Raw genomic sequence first — 16,798 nt, 5'->3', positions numbered from 1 at the left:
TTTTGTGATACGTGGGCCTCTCACTGTTGTGGCCTCTCCCGCTGTGGAGCACAGGCTCCGGACGCGCAGGCCCAGCGGCCGTGGCTCACGGGCCCAGCCGCTCCGCGGCATGCAGGATCCTCCCGGGCCGGGGCACGAACCCGCGTCCCCTGCATCGGCAGGCGGAGTCTCAACCACTGCGCCACCAGGGAAGCCCCTAAACCACTTTTTGATGTTTACAGTTACCTGTCAGAAAGGATACTTGAGTCGTTGAAGGAAATTAGAAATTTCACAGCAGTGGAAATCTTAGATAAAAATTTCAGGGAGATGTTCTACCAACTGTGCTGTAATAAAAATAGAGAATGTGCTACACCGTCTTCATACATACTTTCACTGGGAGAATGCTGATGAAAGCATCTCTTTAATAAGTCCTAGTTGCTCACTACCTGTGAAGAGTTGAATCACTGGCCTCTTAGCAGGTGGATAAAAATGTAGAACTCTTGATCTTATCAGTGGCACCTAAAACACTTATTTTTGGTCTCTCTTCCATGGTAACAGGAGGCGAAACTTGAGAAGACAGTGTGGACTAATGGATAGAGTGTTGGACAGGAGGTCAGGCACCTCTGTTCTGTTCTGTTCCCAGCCTGCTACTGGGTTGCTATGTAAACTTAGATAAGCCACTTACCCTCTCTGCACCTCATGTTTTCCATTTGTGAAAACACAGGTAGAGACATTCTGTACTTAGCACTTCACAAAGATATTGTGAGAAGCAGCTTACTCTGAAGAAGTTCATAGTATCTTTGGGTTGAAAAGAGGCTACGTAAATATGCCAGTGTCCTTGTTTCCTTTGACAACACTCTCTCCACAGTTTGACATTGTATAAACTGTCCCTTATCAATCACTGCAAAACAGGTACCATTACAATGCGCTTTGTATTGCACAGAAGCTGAGAGTGTGACCCTAGAGCCAGAACACCTGGTTTGACTCTGGGGTCCACCACTTACTAACCCTGTGACCTTGGACAAGTCAGTATGCTGGATTTCCTCATCCATAAAATAGGGATAATGACAGCACCCATCTCTTTCCCACTGTGATCCAAAACTTGAAGGCATTTATGAAGAGCACTTCAGATGTTATATAGACGCATGATACACTTTACATAAGTGTGTGATTACTGTTTAGTAACAGTAATCTTTAGGCCAGAACAATTCTTCATTATTAACATGGCAGTGAAGGTCAAAATCACCTCTGGCCTTGGTTTCTTCTGTGCATCTCGTCTCAGGGTGGCTGCTCTCTCTTCCTCCGGAATGCTTGTGTCTCTCTCCCCCACTCCCTGAAGCCCTGAGTATAAACTCCTATAGATGATGTGATCTGTCATGTCATCTGTAATAATTGAGAGAGTGTCACATAAAAGGTCAAAGAAATTCAGATGTTTGAAAGTCTCAGAAACATCTCTGATTTATTAACTTGAAAAGTCGCTAAATAGATTTCAGAAGTATTGCAAAATGGAGAGTGAGATAATTGACAGCTGGAAGCTGTTTCCTGATTGTTATAAAAAATAAACTCAGAAAACATCAGGAGGAAATAGAAGAATAACGATTTAAATTCATTTTAACCTTTCTTGTCTGCTTCTGTAGTGGTGAGTGTACCCAAAAATGCATAAATTGCTCAAATGGAAAGAAATAGAGCATCCGGATTTTCAAAAATTTAAATAAAAATATTTCTTTTTCAGGGGTTAACAACATTATGAAAGTATAAAAGTCTAGGATTTGATGAAGATTACTGATTAGGTTTTTTCCTGTGACTTACCATAGTGTGGGATTTCAAAGATTGAATAGCATCTAAGAGGTAATCATATGTTTCATTGATTTTTTTTCTCTCTTTATTATTAGAACCAACCTACATCACAATTGATCCACCTGCGTGTGGAGAGTCATCAAACTGCACCCTGACAGAGAAGGACTGCATTTATGGTTTCAAACTTGATCACAGTGGTTGTCGAACTTGTCAGTGCAAAAACAGTGAGTACACGGAAGACTGTGTTTTTTCAGAGCCTAATATTGTCAAAGCGTATTGTGTGATTGAATATCTTTTCTTTCATTCCTATTCATGACATTCCCTTAGCAACCTGAAAGAAGGGGGGAAAAAAGTGTATTTAACATAAACACATGGTCATTTGGAGAAAAAGAGCTGCTCCTTTATTCCGGTTTTTGCCCTCATTTCATTATATTCAGATACTCCTTGATGTCTGGCTGCATCATGGGTGAAGCCCTGGGAACTCTGGAGCACATGTTTCCAAACACCCAGGGAGCTCTCAGCACCGCCCTTGCCGGGGTCATCAGTGACAAGGAGGTCACTCACACAGAGGTGTCACATTCCATGTGTGGCAGCCATAGTCTTTAGAATGTGCTCCGCTTTCTTGATCCCAGCTCTTGTCCATGTAGATTCCAGTCATGTCTCCAGGCCATGATCTCTGAAATGTGATAGAGTATATTGCATTTCTTACTGGAAAAAAAAATTGCCCTTCATGTTTAAAACGATTTTGAATTCCTCTAATTCTTCTACCAGAATAAACATCTTTAGTCCTTCCCCAGGTGGCATAGTTTCTAGAACTTTCTTGGTCCTTATGTAAATGTGGGGCCTAGAAACAAACAAAGTATTGCAGAATTTGGTCTGATCACTGCAGTGCTATTGTGTGGTCTAAGTGAGCATTTGCTCTTTGGATTATACACTGTTGGCTAACACTGAGGTTATAAGCAACTAGAACCAGTTGGTACTTTTTACATCAGCTGCACATAGGTGATTCTCATTTGTTCTGTATTTGAACGTTTGATTTTTTTTTTTTTAATGATATAAACACGGCCAAATTTACACAGAAATTACCCTGAGAGTTTTCAGCCGTTTACCAACTAGTTGGGATATTTTTGAATCTTGATGATGTGACCTCATACTTTATCTATGCCTCCCAGCTTATATCAAATGAGCATAACTTACATGTCCTCATCTAAATCATTGCCCTAAAATAAATTAAATTGTATAGAACCAAGGAGAGAGCCCTGTTAGCACTGAAGGCCTTCCTGCAAAATGACTTTGAACATAATCCTCACTTCTATGGAGTTATTCAGCTAACAACATATCAGCTCCATCTCCACAAGGAAATCTTGAAACTCTTGATCTGTATCTTATCTGAAATCAAAATACATTCTATTTACAACATTCCTTTGCTGGAAACCCTACTTTAAACATAAAACGGAGTTAGTAGGGTAGGGGTTGTTTTTCATGAACCTATACTGGCTCCTGGTATTCATTGCTCTCTTTCCTAAATGTCGCATATCCCATGTTTAACCATTCCTTCTGCAGAATTTTCAGTTGTGAATGTCAAGCTTAGTTCCTGTAGTGTTAGAATCCTTTGTCCCTTTTGAAATGACATTTGGCCTCTTTTAGTTTTCTGCAGTCTCTTTCCATTCCCTCTGATGTCTCCAAATATGGACAATGCTTCTATAATCAGCAGGTTCTCCATGAGCCTCTGGGTATAATTACCCTGGACTCAGAGAGTTAGAATTACTTAATGTAGAGAGATGATCACTTTCTGATTTATCAGTTTTCTTGGGCTCTGTATTCCTCTTCACCTTAATCATTCAATGCTTTCTTTGGTAAGAATATTTTCGGTGAAGACAGATACTAAGTAGGAGTTGCATAATTTGATTTTCTCAGTTACTTGTTACCATCACACTGTCTGTGGGATGGACTTGGTGCTGAAACGGAGGTTATCAAACTATTGTTGTCTGCCTTCCTACACTTGTTTCTGTTCAGAGGAGGACCAGTCCCTGTTACACACCTATCTGCCTTTTATACCTCCCTTTGGAAAGCCAAGTTTACTAGGGAGCTGCTTTGGCAGCCATATTTATTGGCTTAAATGGTCAACTTTGATTTTTTGACACCAAGATAATTGGTGATTGTATCACAAAGAGTTTATATTTTAATCCTTCTCATATCTCTTGAGCTGTACATCCTTTCTGATCATGGGAGCATACCTAATTTTTTTTTCCTGAACTTTTTGAAGTCTAAAAATATAGATTTCATTGTACCTAATCACCCTGCCTACCATCTTCACCTGGGCTTTGTTATGAACTTTTGGCCACATGGGCACACCTACATAAGACCCCTGCTGATTCACAATGAGCCCTTTGTAGTTAAATCCAAAGAAGCAATTTCCCTCAGTTGTCACTGAAGCAAGTCAGAAGCATATGACTGGCTTTTTGCAAATTGAGACTTATCAGGAAAATTCTGTTCTACCTGTCTTTGTGTTAGTGTTGCTTTCTGGCTTTGTAAAAGGAACATCCATGCATACTACCTGCTTTGCACCTCCATTTCATTAACACATAGGAGGAAATATGTACAGGAGACCATTGCATTTTATGTCAGCTGGAATTTGTCATTTTGTCTATATCATACACAAAAGTACACGGAAAGTATATGACAGAGCCTTAGAGCATTCTGCTCTCATCCCCTCCCATTAGCAGTCCTGATTATTTGACACCTTTGGGCGGTGAGTCAAATTAAGTCAAACTGCCACATCCTCGGTTGTCAGATTCTTGTGACTGTGTGTACCCAGCTCTCCTCCCAGACTCTGGCATCATAACTGACTTGCATCTGGGTGATCAGGGCAAGTTGCTTTATTTCCTAGAGCCTCTGTGTCCTCCTCTGTAAAGGGCAGGTAATAATACCAAAGTAATGGGTTGTTTTGAGGACTAATTAGTGAATGCAAAGCTAGCTTTACTACCCGACATATGGTAATTGTTGACACGATAGCTGTTTTATAACATGCATTTCTGAGTCAGCTAGAGCTAGCTGACGTGGAAAGCCCCCAGTTTCCCTCCTTGGTTCCGACACCAACCTGCCTCCAGTTCTTCCTGTTCTCTGAGGACACGCACACAAACAACTTGCCTTTTGCCTTTTAATTTTAACCCTCGAATATTCTCACTCTCTTTCGCCTAGCTTTAGAAAAAAGGAAGTCCCTGGTACTGAAGGATAGCTAAGTATATTCTTTTTCCCATTGCAGCTACGTGATAAGTATGGATTTTGTCTAAATCTCTCCTTTATGTTATTTTTCTGCATCCCACCAAAGCCTGTTTCACATGCAATGGACCTAACCATTTATACCCAAGTTTTCCATTAGGGGTTAGACGTTGTATATATAGACCACTGGCATAAATATTTCTGCCCTGTTACTGGCCTGTTGTCTGCTCATTCATTCCTTCTTTCATTCATCTAGCATTTATTGAGTGCCTACTATACACCAAGAACTAGGGTTATAAAAAAGTTAAAAATGGACCTTATCCCTGACTAATTTTGGTAATGTGTTGGTAATATTGGTAATATGCTAATATGTTGTAATGCTATTGCAATATAATCAAGCATATTATAGACAGTCACTTGAAGATTGAAATCAAAACCCAGTAGAAACATGTCCTTCAAAAGAACATGGAAGGTATATGACAAAGGATTCTTTTATTTGAACATACTGTAGCTTTTCTTTTTTAACCTGTAACAAATAACATTTCTTGTAACACTGCTAAGCAAAGTAATGCATCAAGGGCATATAGAGAATTTAAACTTTTTTCAAAGACATACTTAGAATAAAGAAAAGAAACATGGTAGAAAATGCTTAAGAATGTATGATAGCAACAAAAGTTAAAACTATAATCATTTAGATAAGCTACTAAAAATCTAACACTTCACTGGTACAAGCTGTTAGTAGCATTCCTTTTTAACCAGAATGTTTGCTGTCAAACATACATAATACATTTCAGCTTACTGTAGGTACGATATGTAGTAAATGACATCTATGTGAATTAAATGGCATCCATCTTTTAGCATCTTATCATCTACATTTTTAAATCAAGTGGATTTCATCAGATTATTTGTAACTGGTCTTCCAGTTTTAACAATCTGTAATTCTAGGGATTAATAGTGCTTTTAACTAGAAACCAGTGTAGACATAGAAAATTAATGGTAGCAGGGAGAAAAAACCTTTCATAACTTTCATGAAACATATATCTGAATCAAGCATCTAAAGAAGGTCGCAGCATCATATACAAGGAGGCAGGCTCCTGTTTTCATTTCTTTGTTACTCTGAACAAACACTTATCAAGGTCAAGATTGGGACCACCGTTTGCAGTCTTGCACTTCTTTATTTAGGAACTTTATTCATGGTATCCTTAACTGCTTGCATGTTGCTGAGAATTGCCAGAACCCAAGAGTGTGAAGTCCTGCAGCAGAGAAGCACAACACAACTCTAGGGGCACCATTACACTGTGTTCTGTTTGCAGGCTCCATGGTGTTCAACTACAACAAAGTACAAACGATGCTCCCCACAGTTGGGCCACATTTTGGCCCTGGGAGCAAAAACATCTTTTTTTTCTCCCAAATAAACAGAAAGTTTACTGCATAGCTGCTATCGGCCAGCCATAATGCACAGGCTCTGTATTTTGCCATTATTTATCACTTTCTCTTCAATGGTAATTTTCCCCTCTGGATTAGAAAGCATTCTTAGATCACAACAAAGTCATAATGTTGAAAAATTATGAACATAAAGCCACCATTCTTTCTGTGGTTGCCTCCAGTGATGTACTAAAACTTTTCAAACAAACTTAAAAACTCCCACCCATCTATGAATAAGATGTTTCTAATCTGTCTGTTCTGCTCTTTATGTAAATGTTTGCTCTTTATGTAAATGTTTGCCTTGACGTTATACTTCTCTGAAGAAAAATCCATAGTTGGTACATGGATCTAGGAATACCTTGAAATCTTTAATGTTCTCTATTTCTAAGCTAGAAGGTGGTATTTGGAGATGTTTAGCAAGTGCCAGTATTGTGAAATTTTTCAGTACTAACAGTAAGTTTTTTCATCCCATTATTTTTCTGTTAGTGTGGCAGTCTTGATGAGAGTAGACAAGTAAATAGCAAGAATCTTGATTGGTTCATTCATTCAGCAAGTATTTATTGAGCACTCACTCCATGCTGAGCACCATGATAGCACCTGGACTGTGTAAATAAAGAAAATAGGTCCCTGCCCTAGAGCTCCCTTCTGCTGGGGAGGAGAAATGAGATAGCAGGGCAGTGAGCAGTCCCAAGTCAGGGCAGCATTGTGGCAACCTGCCCAAGATATCACAGCCAGTCCGAAGTCTATGAACATCCTGTATTTTTGTTCACACATAGCAGCCTTTGCTTGAAATTCCCTTCCACTGCAAAGCAGAGGTAAAGACAAACTTAGTTTATATCAAATTTTTTAAACTTAGTGATGCAACAGCTTTCATTAAGGATGAAGCCCATTCTAGATTAAAAATTATAGAAAAACTCCTTTTTTACAGGACCAGAGAAATAAAGGCACAAAGGTGCTCAGACTCAGGGTTTCAAGGAATTTAATCCCCAGGGATGTTCTCACAGTGTTGTTAGTTCATCTGTTTCTCAACATAATCTACTTGGTTTCAAGACTTAAAATTTTTGCAATAGAAAAATGGATTCACAACTTAGATCTTGGTGTCAGAGAAAGAAATGTGGCTCTGACAGTCTTCTCCCTCCTCCATCATTCCCTTAATAATGGGAAAGAGATGAAAAATGATGACCTTTCAAGTCATATAATTACAAAATTTTAAATGAGTCGTTTAGAATTTCACTTTTAAGGATGCAAATTAGTAATCAGTTGCTTCACAATATGATACAGACCCACGAGGTTATATTAAATATGTGTAATGAAAGGTTTATGATGATGACAAAGTAGAAAATTTTACTTTAAATCACATTATCCTTTTTAAAAGATAGCAAATTAAATATGCAAGTGTTGCCAGCTAAGATTCACAGAAGATGCTATCTTAAAATATTTATGTAAAATATGAACCCATTTCACCTATTAATTGTAGTTAAGGTTTAATTTTAGGTTATAAGATTTGTGTGTGGAGGGGACAAATGTGTTCTGTTTTTCCCAGTAACTTATGCATTATTTACAATATTTATGCTTAAAGGATATACACATAAAATTCATTTATTATTCCAACAAAAGTAGTCTCAGCTTCCCATTTTACCAGTCCACGCAGAACTATAATCAAACATTGCCATACTTTTGCCATCATCATGTCTACTTCTTTAAATTTGATTATCTTTCAAATTCTGCATTTAATTCAGAGAAGTCTCAATTTGCTTTAGTTACATCACCAAGCATGCTTTTCTTATTTACCTTAACATTTTTGTTGCCTATATTACTCTAGTAAGCCCTACATCACACCATTTAAAATTTATTTACAAGGCTTCCATTAAGCTAATAGAAGTTTCTTGTGCCAGCCACCATTTCTTTGTTCCTTTTTTTTCCCTTCTACAAAAATAAGTTATAACTGACTAACAGAGGACAGTTAAACATCACTCCAGATTCTGCTAACAGGGGAGAGTTTGAACATTTTAAATAATGGATAGTTAAACATTAATCTAGGTATTTCTTTGGCACATACTTTTTTTTTTTTTGTCAGTTAACTAAGTGTATCTAAATGCCTGGATATTTGTCAGCGGTAGGGGAAAAAATATCTAATTGGAACACTGATTATTTCACTTTCTATTATGTTATTAGAGATATACCTTTTAAAGAAAGGGTAAGCAATGCTTTATGCTGCATATGGTACGCAGTATTATATGGTAACATCTAAAACTCATAAGAGTAAATGTGTGTGAACCTTTAATAATGTGTTTCTCATGGGCATGCAGTAGGAACAAAAATACATAATGAAGTTTGGGATGTAAGTTTCCACTTCTCACATTTTGAATAATAAATGGTAATCAGTGGTTTGATCAGAAATCTGTTTTTCAGAGTTGGGCTTTATTGTGTATATTAGTACCAAAACATGAAGTTACGTTCTGATAACCATGAAATAGCACAATCTATAATTTTTAACCATTGCTGATACTGTGGTAGAGCTGAGAAATTTACATGGGTGGAAGATTGGAAGATTAGGGGAAGGCATTGAAGTGTCAAATGTTCTGTTCCTTTCATCTTTGGAAGAAATGTGCTGTCCATGTGTCTTCACAGGGGAGGAACTTTGCACGGGCCTCAAACGAGGCTGCACCTTGGACTGCCCCTTCGGCTTCCTAACCGATGCCCACAACTGTGAGATCTGTCAGTGCCGCCCACGCCCCAAGAAGTGCAGACTCATAATCTGTGACAAGTATTGTCCATTTGGATATCTGTACGTATTTCTTAACTCAGAAGATGTATTCTTAATTATCTATAACTTGATGAAATGTCTCTTACCTTTTTTGTTGGCTGTTTTGTGTGTGTTTCTGAATGAATCAGCAATGTACTGAATCCAGAATATCCTTGTTTTGCTAGAGGAATCAGAAAGCAGGGAAAGGCAGTATCTCCAAAGATAAGAATCAAGTTTTACTCTTTTTTGAAGATGGGCCGGAGCCTTGTTATGACACTTTGGGCCTGTTAGGTGAGATTTCCTCATAGCAAGGGCCTTTGGATACTGCCAAAGGGAATGGAACTGTCATGAGGTTCCAGTGTTGTAAGCGCTTCAACTATGCACCACTGTCGCAGCAACTGTTTTGTGATAACGTATTTAATCTATATTTTAAGATGAATTGACAGCTACTGATTTGCAATATGGAGCATCCTTACCTGCCATGCCTCCCTGTCCTACCTTGATGCTTGTCTACGTTTATAGTATTCTTTAAAATAGCAGTAGATCTTATGAATTTCCTTGGTGATAAGAACTATGACTTGTACTTTTAAATATTCTTTATTGAATCAAATCCCATGAAAATTCAGATTATTCTAGGGGGAAAATAGACATTTCACATTTGTTACTTTTGTGTCTGTCTCAGAATCTACTTCTGTCTTTATGTCAAGTTGGTTCCTTAAAAATAACCTTTCAGAATTTTGCTTTGTCGTGCCTGCCTTGATTCCTTCCAGTTTAGTCTCTCTGCCTTTTCCATTTGATATGTTTATATAGTGCTAGTAATTATAAGGGATTTAGAGCCATCACCTCTTGCCCAGCATCTTAAAGGCATTGTTTTTATTCTTCCTTTTAGAAATTCTAGTTTAGCAGGGAGAGGGGAACGTTAATTCTAATTGGATAATTAGCTTGGGAACATTATTCTTTAAAATTCCCCAAGTAAACTAATAAATCATCATTGTTCTTAATCCTAAAATATGAATATGATATTAATAAAAGTAGAGCTATTTCTTAGCTTACCTGCTGATGTAGAATAAAGTATTATTATCATAATAGTACCTACAACCACTTGGCTGCAGTGTTATGATAGTTCAGAACCAAGGCTGCATTCATCCAAACTTCACCTTGGAGAGAAAACTCTTAGAGGATTATAGATTCCACTTGGTATTCCTGTCAGTAAACACATTCAAGAAAGACCAAGTTGACTCTTGTAGGCAAACGAATACTGCATTGGCTAGCACATGTTTCAAGGACAGCCTCTGAGGGAGAAATATATAGAGAAGGGAATGGGAGAAGGAAGAAGGAACAGGTAGGTGAATAAATGAGTTAACAAACGAATCTGTTAAAGCCCTGTTAGGGCTTGAAAATGGCACAGTCTATGACAGGAGTGTGAAGCATTCATTTAATTCATTGTTTTCATTATATTGATGTAAATACGTAGACCCTAGTGTTCAGTTCTCATTTCACTTAGCAGATTGTAGTTTGTCACTTGGGCAGTTATATACCAAGGATTTCCCATGGGGCCATCTTCTTTTTTTTTTTTTTGCGGTACGCGGGCCTCTCACTGTTGTGGCCTCTCCCGTTGCGGAGCACAGGCTCCGGACGCGCAGGCTCGGTGGCCATGGCTCACGGGCCCAGCCGGTCCGCGGCACGTGGGATCTTCCCGGACCGGGGCACGAACCCGTGTCCCCTGCATCGGCAGGCAGACTCTCAACCACTGAGCCACCAGGGAAGCCCCGGGGGCCATCTTCTTTTAGAGCCCCTTAACTTGTCCAAGATGAGAAAGAACAGGATTTATTTTTTTAGTTGAACACCACTGTTGCTACTTAGGGCTCCTTGGGATGAAACCTAAGGATTAATAGACTTAACTCCGCCTTCTCTGCTGCCCAGGAAGCCCAACTAGGGCAAAGCTTGTAGAGGAGATGTTGAGCCTAAGAGAGGAGCTGCAGGTAGTGGACAGAAGACACAGGAGGGCAGGTTAGCACCTTTTGTAATAGAGAGGGTCATTCTCCTTTTAGAGAAAATAAGGAATTGTTGCTAAGAATTTTTTTGTCCACTTAAACTATGGTGATCTTTTAATAAACATATATTTATTTAATATCTTTCTGATCAACACAAAATTTAGGCACTGTATCTTATTAAAGGGGAAAAAAAAGTTCATCTAGCCCTTTCCCTTTATCCTCCATGCTTCAGTCATGCCCCACAGGTGGAACATTTTTCAGTTGGTATTCTTTTCTGCCTAATGAGGTAATTACTGGACATTGACTGCAGGACTTCTTAAACGTTTTGTTCTTCATCAACATATACAAGATATCTACATGTACAACATGACGTAGCATTCCCAGGTCTGTGGATCCTTAAGTTCTCCTATCTGCTAAAAAATTCTGTAGATATCTCAGTAAAATGTTTAGTAGCGTCTGAAATTTCTCAAGAGAATGTGGTCGTCTGAGGAAGCCTGTGGTTCTGACAGAAGAAGGACTTCTGCCCTAATGCTGGCCTCCAACATTGACCAGCAATATATCCTTCACCTTCCTATTCATGGAGCTGCACATTCATCTTTTTGTACTGTGGTACCACTTTTCCCAATTAAATCAACAGTCACGTCATTGGGATTCTGACAGTCACGTCTTAGAGCACCTAAGTGCTTGGACAATTCTAACCATTGGCCATGGGTGGTTGGTGGTCATGGCCACAGGGAGCTAATTATGCATCACTCCAGGGGGTTTTGAGAGCAGAAGCTCAAGTCATTCTGCTTAATGAGAATATCACTTCAGTGACCCTTGGTCTAAGCACTTGGGCATCACTTGAGACTTTTGGATTTCCTAACCTGTGACAAAATTTTAATTACCCAGGAAGAATAAGCATGGCTGTGACATCTGTCGTTGTAAGAAATGCCCAGAGCTCCCATGCAGTAAGATCTGCCCCTTGGGTTTCCAGCAGGACAGTCGTGGCTGTCTTATCTGCAAGTGCAGAGGTAAGTCCCAACGCATAACCCTTCCCCGCTCAGAGCAATCAGAGGCACAGAAACCAAGAACAGAAGTCAGTGAAATAATTTCAGTGATTGCTGTCCACTCTGACACCACTGTCACTCTCTAGAGGACCATCCCTTGTCCTTTCATCTCAATGGAATAAGAGCTCAGAATAGAACTTAAAGGAACAGACCCCACATTGACCAAATTAATCACTTCTTAGCTCTTCAGTTTTACTTGTCTCAGGAACTTTAGCCTAAAGCATCTTTATCTTGACCTCCATAGAGTCTCCCTCTGTCCAGCAGTGGATCGAGACGATTGATACAGCAAAGGTCCCTTTTCACAGCCCTTTGAGGGTGGGTGAGGCTAAATAGTCTGCTTGTGTATTTTCTTGGTAACAGAGTTTTCCCTGAGAATGTAGACTTTTGCTGAATAACCACATGCCAGCCTATAGTTGTGTATAGGTGTGAGTCCTGGGAGTACCTTGTGCAGGACTTCCCCCTCAAGGGATGTTCCTGAAGCTGTGTGAGCCCTTACCCCAGCTCCAGCGCCACTGCCCACCCCAGCTAGTTTTAGTTGTCCACACGAGCCACAGATGAAGCAGTAAAAGACCCCTAAAGTTTGTTCTGTGTTTTTTCAGAGTTGGACAGTTACCACCTTAACAGTGTTTTTAGGGGGTCAGAGTAAACAAAAATCTAGTCACTGCTTCAATTGTTCTGCAGAACGAAAATCTGTTAGTTACTAGCGGCCCAGGATTGCCCCACTGAATGATGATTTCTAGAGTGATTATTCTGCATGTATTAAACATATGTGTAACATTCACGCTGAAATCAGTCAGTGCTTGTTTACTGTATAGAATATGAGAATGTGGAGTGAAGGGAGGAAAGAAAAGTTATAAGCCTACCAATAGCAGAGAAATGTATTTGCAGGGTTTTTTACTCCCTTTTTTCTTTTTTCAAAATTGAGAGCATATTAACTTAAATTCTTTTCATGATCCTTCCCTGTGTCACAAGCCGTGCTGTGTAGACAGGATTTTTGGTGGCTGGGTAGCATTACCTGTAAGGAACTACAGGCTGTTTCTCCTGTGCAGTAGCTCCTTCTTTACCAGGCTGCCTTCTGTCTGTCCAGAGGTCCCTGCTGCAGCCGGGCCACCCGTCCTGTCAGGCACATGTCTGTCCATGGATGGTCATCATCATAAAAATGAGGAAAGCTGGCATGATGGGTGCCGGGAATGCTACTGTCACAGTGGACGGGAAATGTGTGCTCTGATCACCTGCCCGGTGCCTGCCTGTGGCAACCCCACCATTCATCCGGGACAGTGCTGCCCGTCATGTTCAGGTAAAAGCTGGCCGCCATCTCGTGTGCTCCCTAAGCAAATGACTTTTGCCTCATCACATCTGTATTTCCAGGGGAAGTGCAGGGGACGACCCCTGGAACATATTTCAGCTCTCTGGTTTTTGTCAACAATAGCCACGAGTATCAGCCAGGTGCTATAAATGATTAGCCAAAAACCAGAGAATTATTCTAAAGCTCTAAAACCACTCTCCTTATTTTTGAAGGTTTACTCAATTACATTGGTCTTTGAACTACATTTGTGTACAGGTTTGTGGGCTTATGTACTTAAAGCTCCAGCTCTCCATCTTACGGATAGTGTAATAAGACTGAATGTCTTAGTTAATTGGAGGGGGTTGTTGTTAATTTTATTCCATGAAAGCTTCTTATTTATAAAGTAATATCCGAGAGGGAGAGAATTACTGAAGTCTGTGGATATTGCTTTTTTTAAAAAATTAATGGATATGTGGTAGTGTTGCCAAATGGAGATGTTCAGAGTGAACACACATCCAAAACATTTACAGTCATAATAATGGTAATCAAGATAAGTTAGTAGAAGAACATAACAGATTTATAATTCATAGCGGTCCAAATTATGGTTGTCCATAACAGTAATTATTACCATAATACCTCATCTAGTGCCTTTGATCCAAAGAGCTCAGCATGGTTTCATAGTTATTATTTCTTCCACCAAGTGGAGGCCACTGAATTAGGGAAAAATACGCTTAGGCAGTTTTTGTTTGGAAAACAGACACAGAGAGATTAGCTTTCTTACCCAAAGTAAAATAGTGTGTCAGCTAGAGGGCCAGGGAGACATGAAGTCTCCTGATTCTTGCATCGGATTTCTTTTAAAGTTGAAATGTACTGTCCGGTTTGGGGGTAGGGATTGTATTTCCCCAGTCAGTCTTGGTTTTGTATCTCCCTCCACCTGTACAATGGGTGCAGTCAGCAACCTGAGGCCTGGGCCTTTTGCAACAAGGCAGGCCCGGCCTGGGAGGGAGGTACCGCATGCTGGCACCTCAGTCTGCACCTGCTTTGCCTGCCAGGGAGGGGGTTGGCAGAAAGGCACTGGAAGTCCTTTTTAGCCCTGACATTCTACACACCTCAGTAACTAAGGTATCAAAGTGACATGCAGCCCCCATACCCCTATAGGGGACCAGATGACAAAGTTGTTTTGTTTTGTTTCACATAGTTAAGCCAGATGTGCTCTGTATCAAAACTGCTTCCTTATTCACATGTTTTGCTAGTTAAATATGAAAAACCCCTAGTGCCCACTGAAACAGAAGATAAATGAACAATTTAATGAGACAGAGCTCTGTGTTGACTCTTTGGGGAAGGAAAAATCATTTGTTCCAATGAAGACCCCATGCTTTAATTATAGGCATGAGTGTGCAGAGTGTGGCCTGCACCTGGGTCTTTGCTAAACGGTGTACTCAGTGAAGAACTCCGACCAGTGGAAATGCAAAGATGTTACTAAGAACAGATGATTGACTTAAGCACTGAAAGTCAGTGAAACCAAATCTAGTTTTCTCTATTACAGAGATATGGAAAGTTCTTAAACACACACAGAATTATTGATGTATTATTGTGGATGTGTGACTATGTAGATATAGACATATAAAAACATACAGGTATTGATACATATGGATGTGTAGGTATGTTTTTTTCCAAATGTCTTTAGTGAGTTGCCACATATGGATCTTTCTGAATAGAGACCAAGCATTGTTGCAATTGTGGACTCCCACTTCAAAGAATATTTTCTCCTGCCTTCTATTCAAGGATCAGCTGTTTTTCCTTCTGAGATAAGTGAGCAGCCTCTGAACTCTTCTGACAGAAGATTCACCAAATGATACTGTTTCTCAGATTATTTTTCCCTTTCTTACCCTCTACCTTTCAGTTTTTCTATCACCTCCATCTATCTGGTCACTCATGTTTTGCCTTGAGGCACATGGATATATATATAGCAAAGGAATTCACAGAGTAAGACACCTGCAAACACACATCGTTTTTCTTCTGACCGTTTCCTTACATGGCAGCATTTAAAAGGGCAGCAATTGTCGATCCTCTCCAAGTCCTTTCAAAAGGGAGACTTTTTCCAACAGTAGTTTATTAATAGTCTTTGGAACTATTTTTTCTTTTTCTATAAACAGTGAGAAATGCACTTTTATCTCATCGCAGCTCAATTTTCATTCTAATTATCTTCCTTTCTACTTTCCTCATATACTAGAAAGTTTGGCCCAGTTGGTTATGAATGTAAGCGTTGGCTGATGTCAGTTTTCTGTGATATGTCCACTTGGTCAAAGTTCCAGTCTTTACTAGCTCCCTTGAGATAAAGCTGTATTAAATGTTATACAATGCCTTCTTAGCTGGAGCTGGGCCCACACCACTGTATCTCATCAGTATTGCTACATCTCAGGTTGACCACTGCTTTGAAAGTCACAGCCCGTGAGTTCTTAGGAGACGTCAGCTCTGAGTATCTCTGCACAAACAGGGTAGTTCTTCTGAGGCCCAGATTCCACTGATCTCCAAGCATGAGCCCGCCATGCTGTCTCCAGATGGCTTCTCCACAGGGTTCCACACTGTCAGCACCTTCTTGAAACGCCTGTTGTATTTGGATGACACGAATATGGTTAATATCTTCATACTTCTCATTTCGCCAGCACAACTTGAGGGCAACTCCCAGTGCCTCTCCAGACATTTTCAGCATTAAATTCCCTCTCTATCATCTCACCAAGAGCCCCAAATCGCCTCTCGTCTGGGGAAAGAACTCATAGTTATCATTGGCCCCTGGGCGTTTACCTCTCTTGATCATATCGCCAAACAAATGTTTAGTCTCAGGTGAGGGTTCAGACTGTTGATTCTGAAAGAGCATGCCTGCTCAGTGTGCCGGCAGCTGGTGGGGATTGGGGTGTGTCCTGCTCAACAGTAGGACTTATTTCTAAGCCTGAAAGGACTCAGGGTCCCAGAGATAATGAAGTGAATGGGGCACAAATCAGTTTACAATTGTATTTAATCTGGAGGTGTATCCATGATCCAAACAAACATAGACTTGGGTTCAGATCCCTTGTCTGCCCTTAATACTCTGAGTTCTCAGTTTCCTTATATGTTAAATAGGATAACAGTACCTATTCACATGATTGGTGTAAGGAATAAATGAAGTAACATATGTAAAGCACTAACATGGAAACTGGACCATAGGAAGCATTCAGTAAATGAGAGATCTTTATTCTAGATAACCCTACATTCGCAGACATCCCCTAAGAGGCTCCTGTTCTCTTCAACAGTAGGAGTCCCT

The 16,798-nt window shown here is 39.9% G+C and overlaps 1 protein-coding gene across 1 annotated transcript in view; it reads left to right on the top strand.

Moving 5' to 3' along the window:
• CRIM1 (cysteine rich transmembrane BMP regulator 1) overlaps positions 1-16,798 on the top strand; it is a 206,737-nt gene that overhangs the window by 153,164 nt on the left and 36,775 nt on the right. Inside the window, exons 9-12 of the mRNA XM_007468391.1 lie at positions 1,872-2,000; positions 9,055-9,211; positions 12,055-12,176; positions 13,300-13,509. Of these exons, the coding sequence (XP_007468453.1) occupies positions 1,872-2,000; positions 9,055-9,211; positions 12,055-12,176; positions 13,300-13,509 (618 nt within the window). The remainder of the gene's footprint in view (positions 1-1,871; positions 2,001-9,054; positions 9,212-12,054; positions 12,177-13,299; positions 13,510-16,798) is intronic.

The sequence above is a fragment of the Lipotes vexillifer genome, unplaced genomic scaffold (assembly GCF_000442215.2).
Source record: "Lipotes vexillifer unplaced genomic scaffold, Lipotes_vexillifer_v1.1 scaffold1149, whole genome shotgun sequence".
Lineage (NCBI taxonomy): Eukaryota > Metazoa > Chordata > Mammalia > Artiodactyla > Lipotidae > Lipotes > Lipotes vexillifer.
The sequence above is the reverse complement of the archived record's forward strand: the minus strand, read 5'-3'. Positions and strand labels throughout refer to the sequence as shown.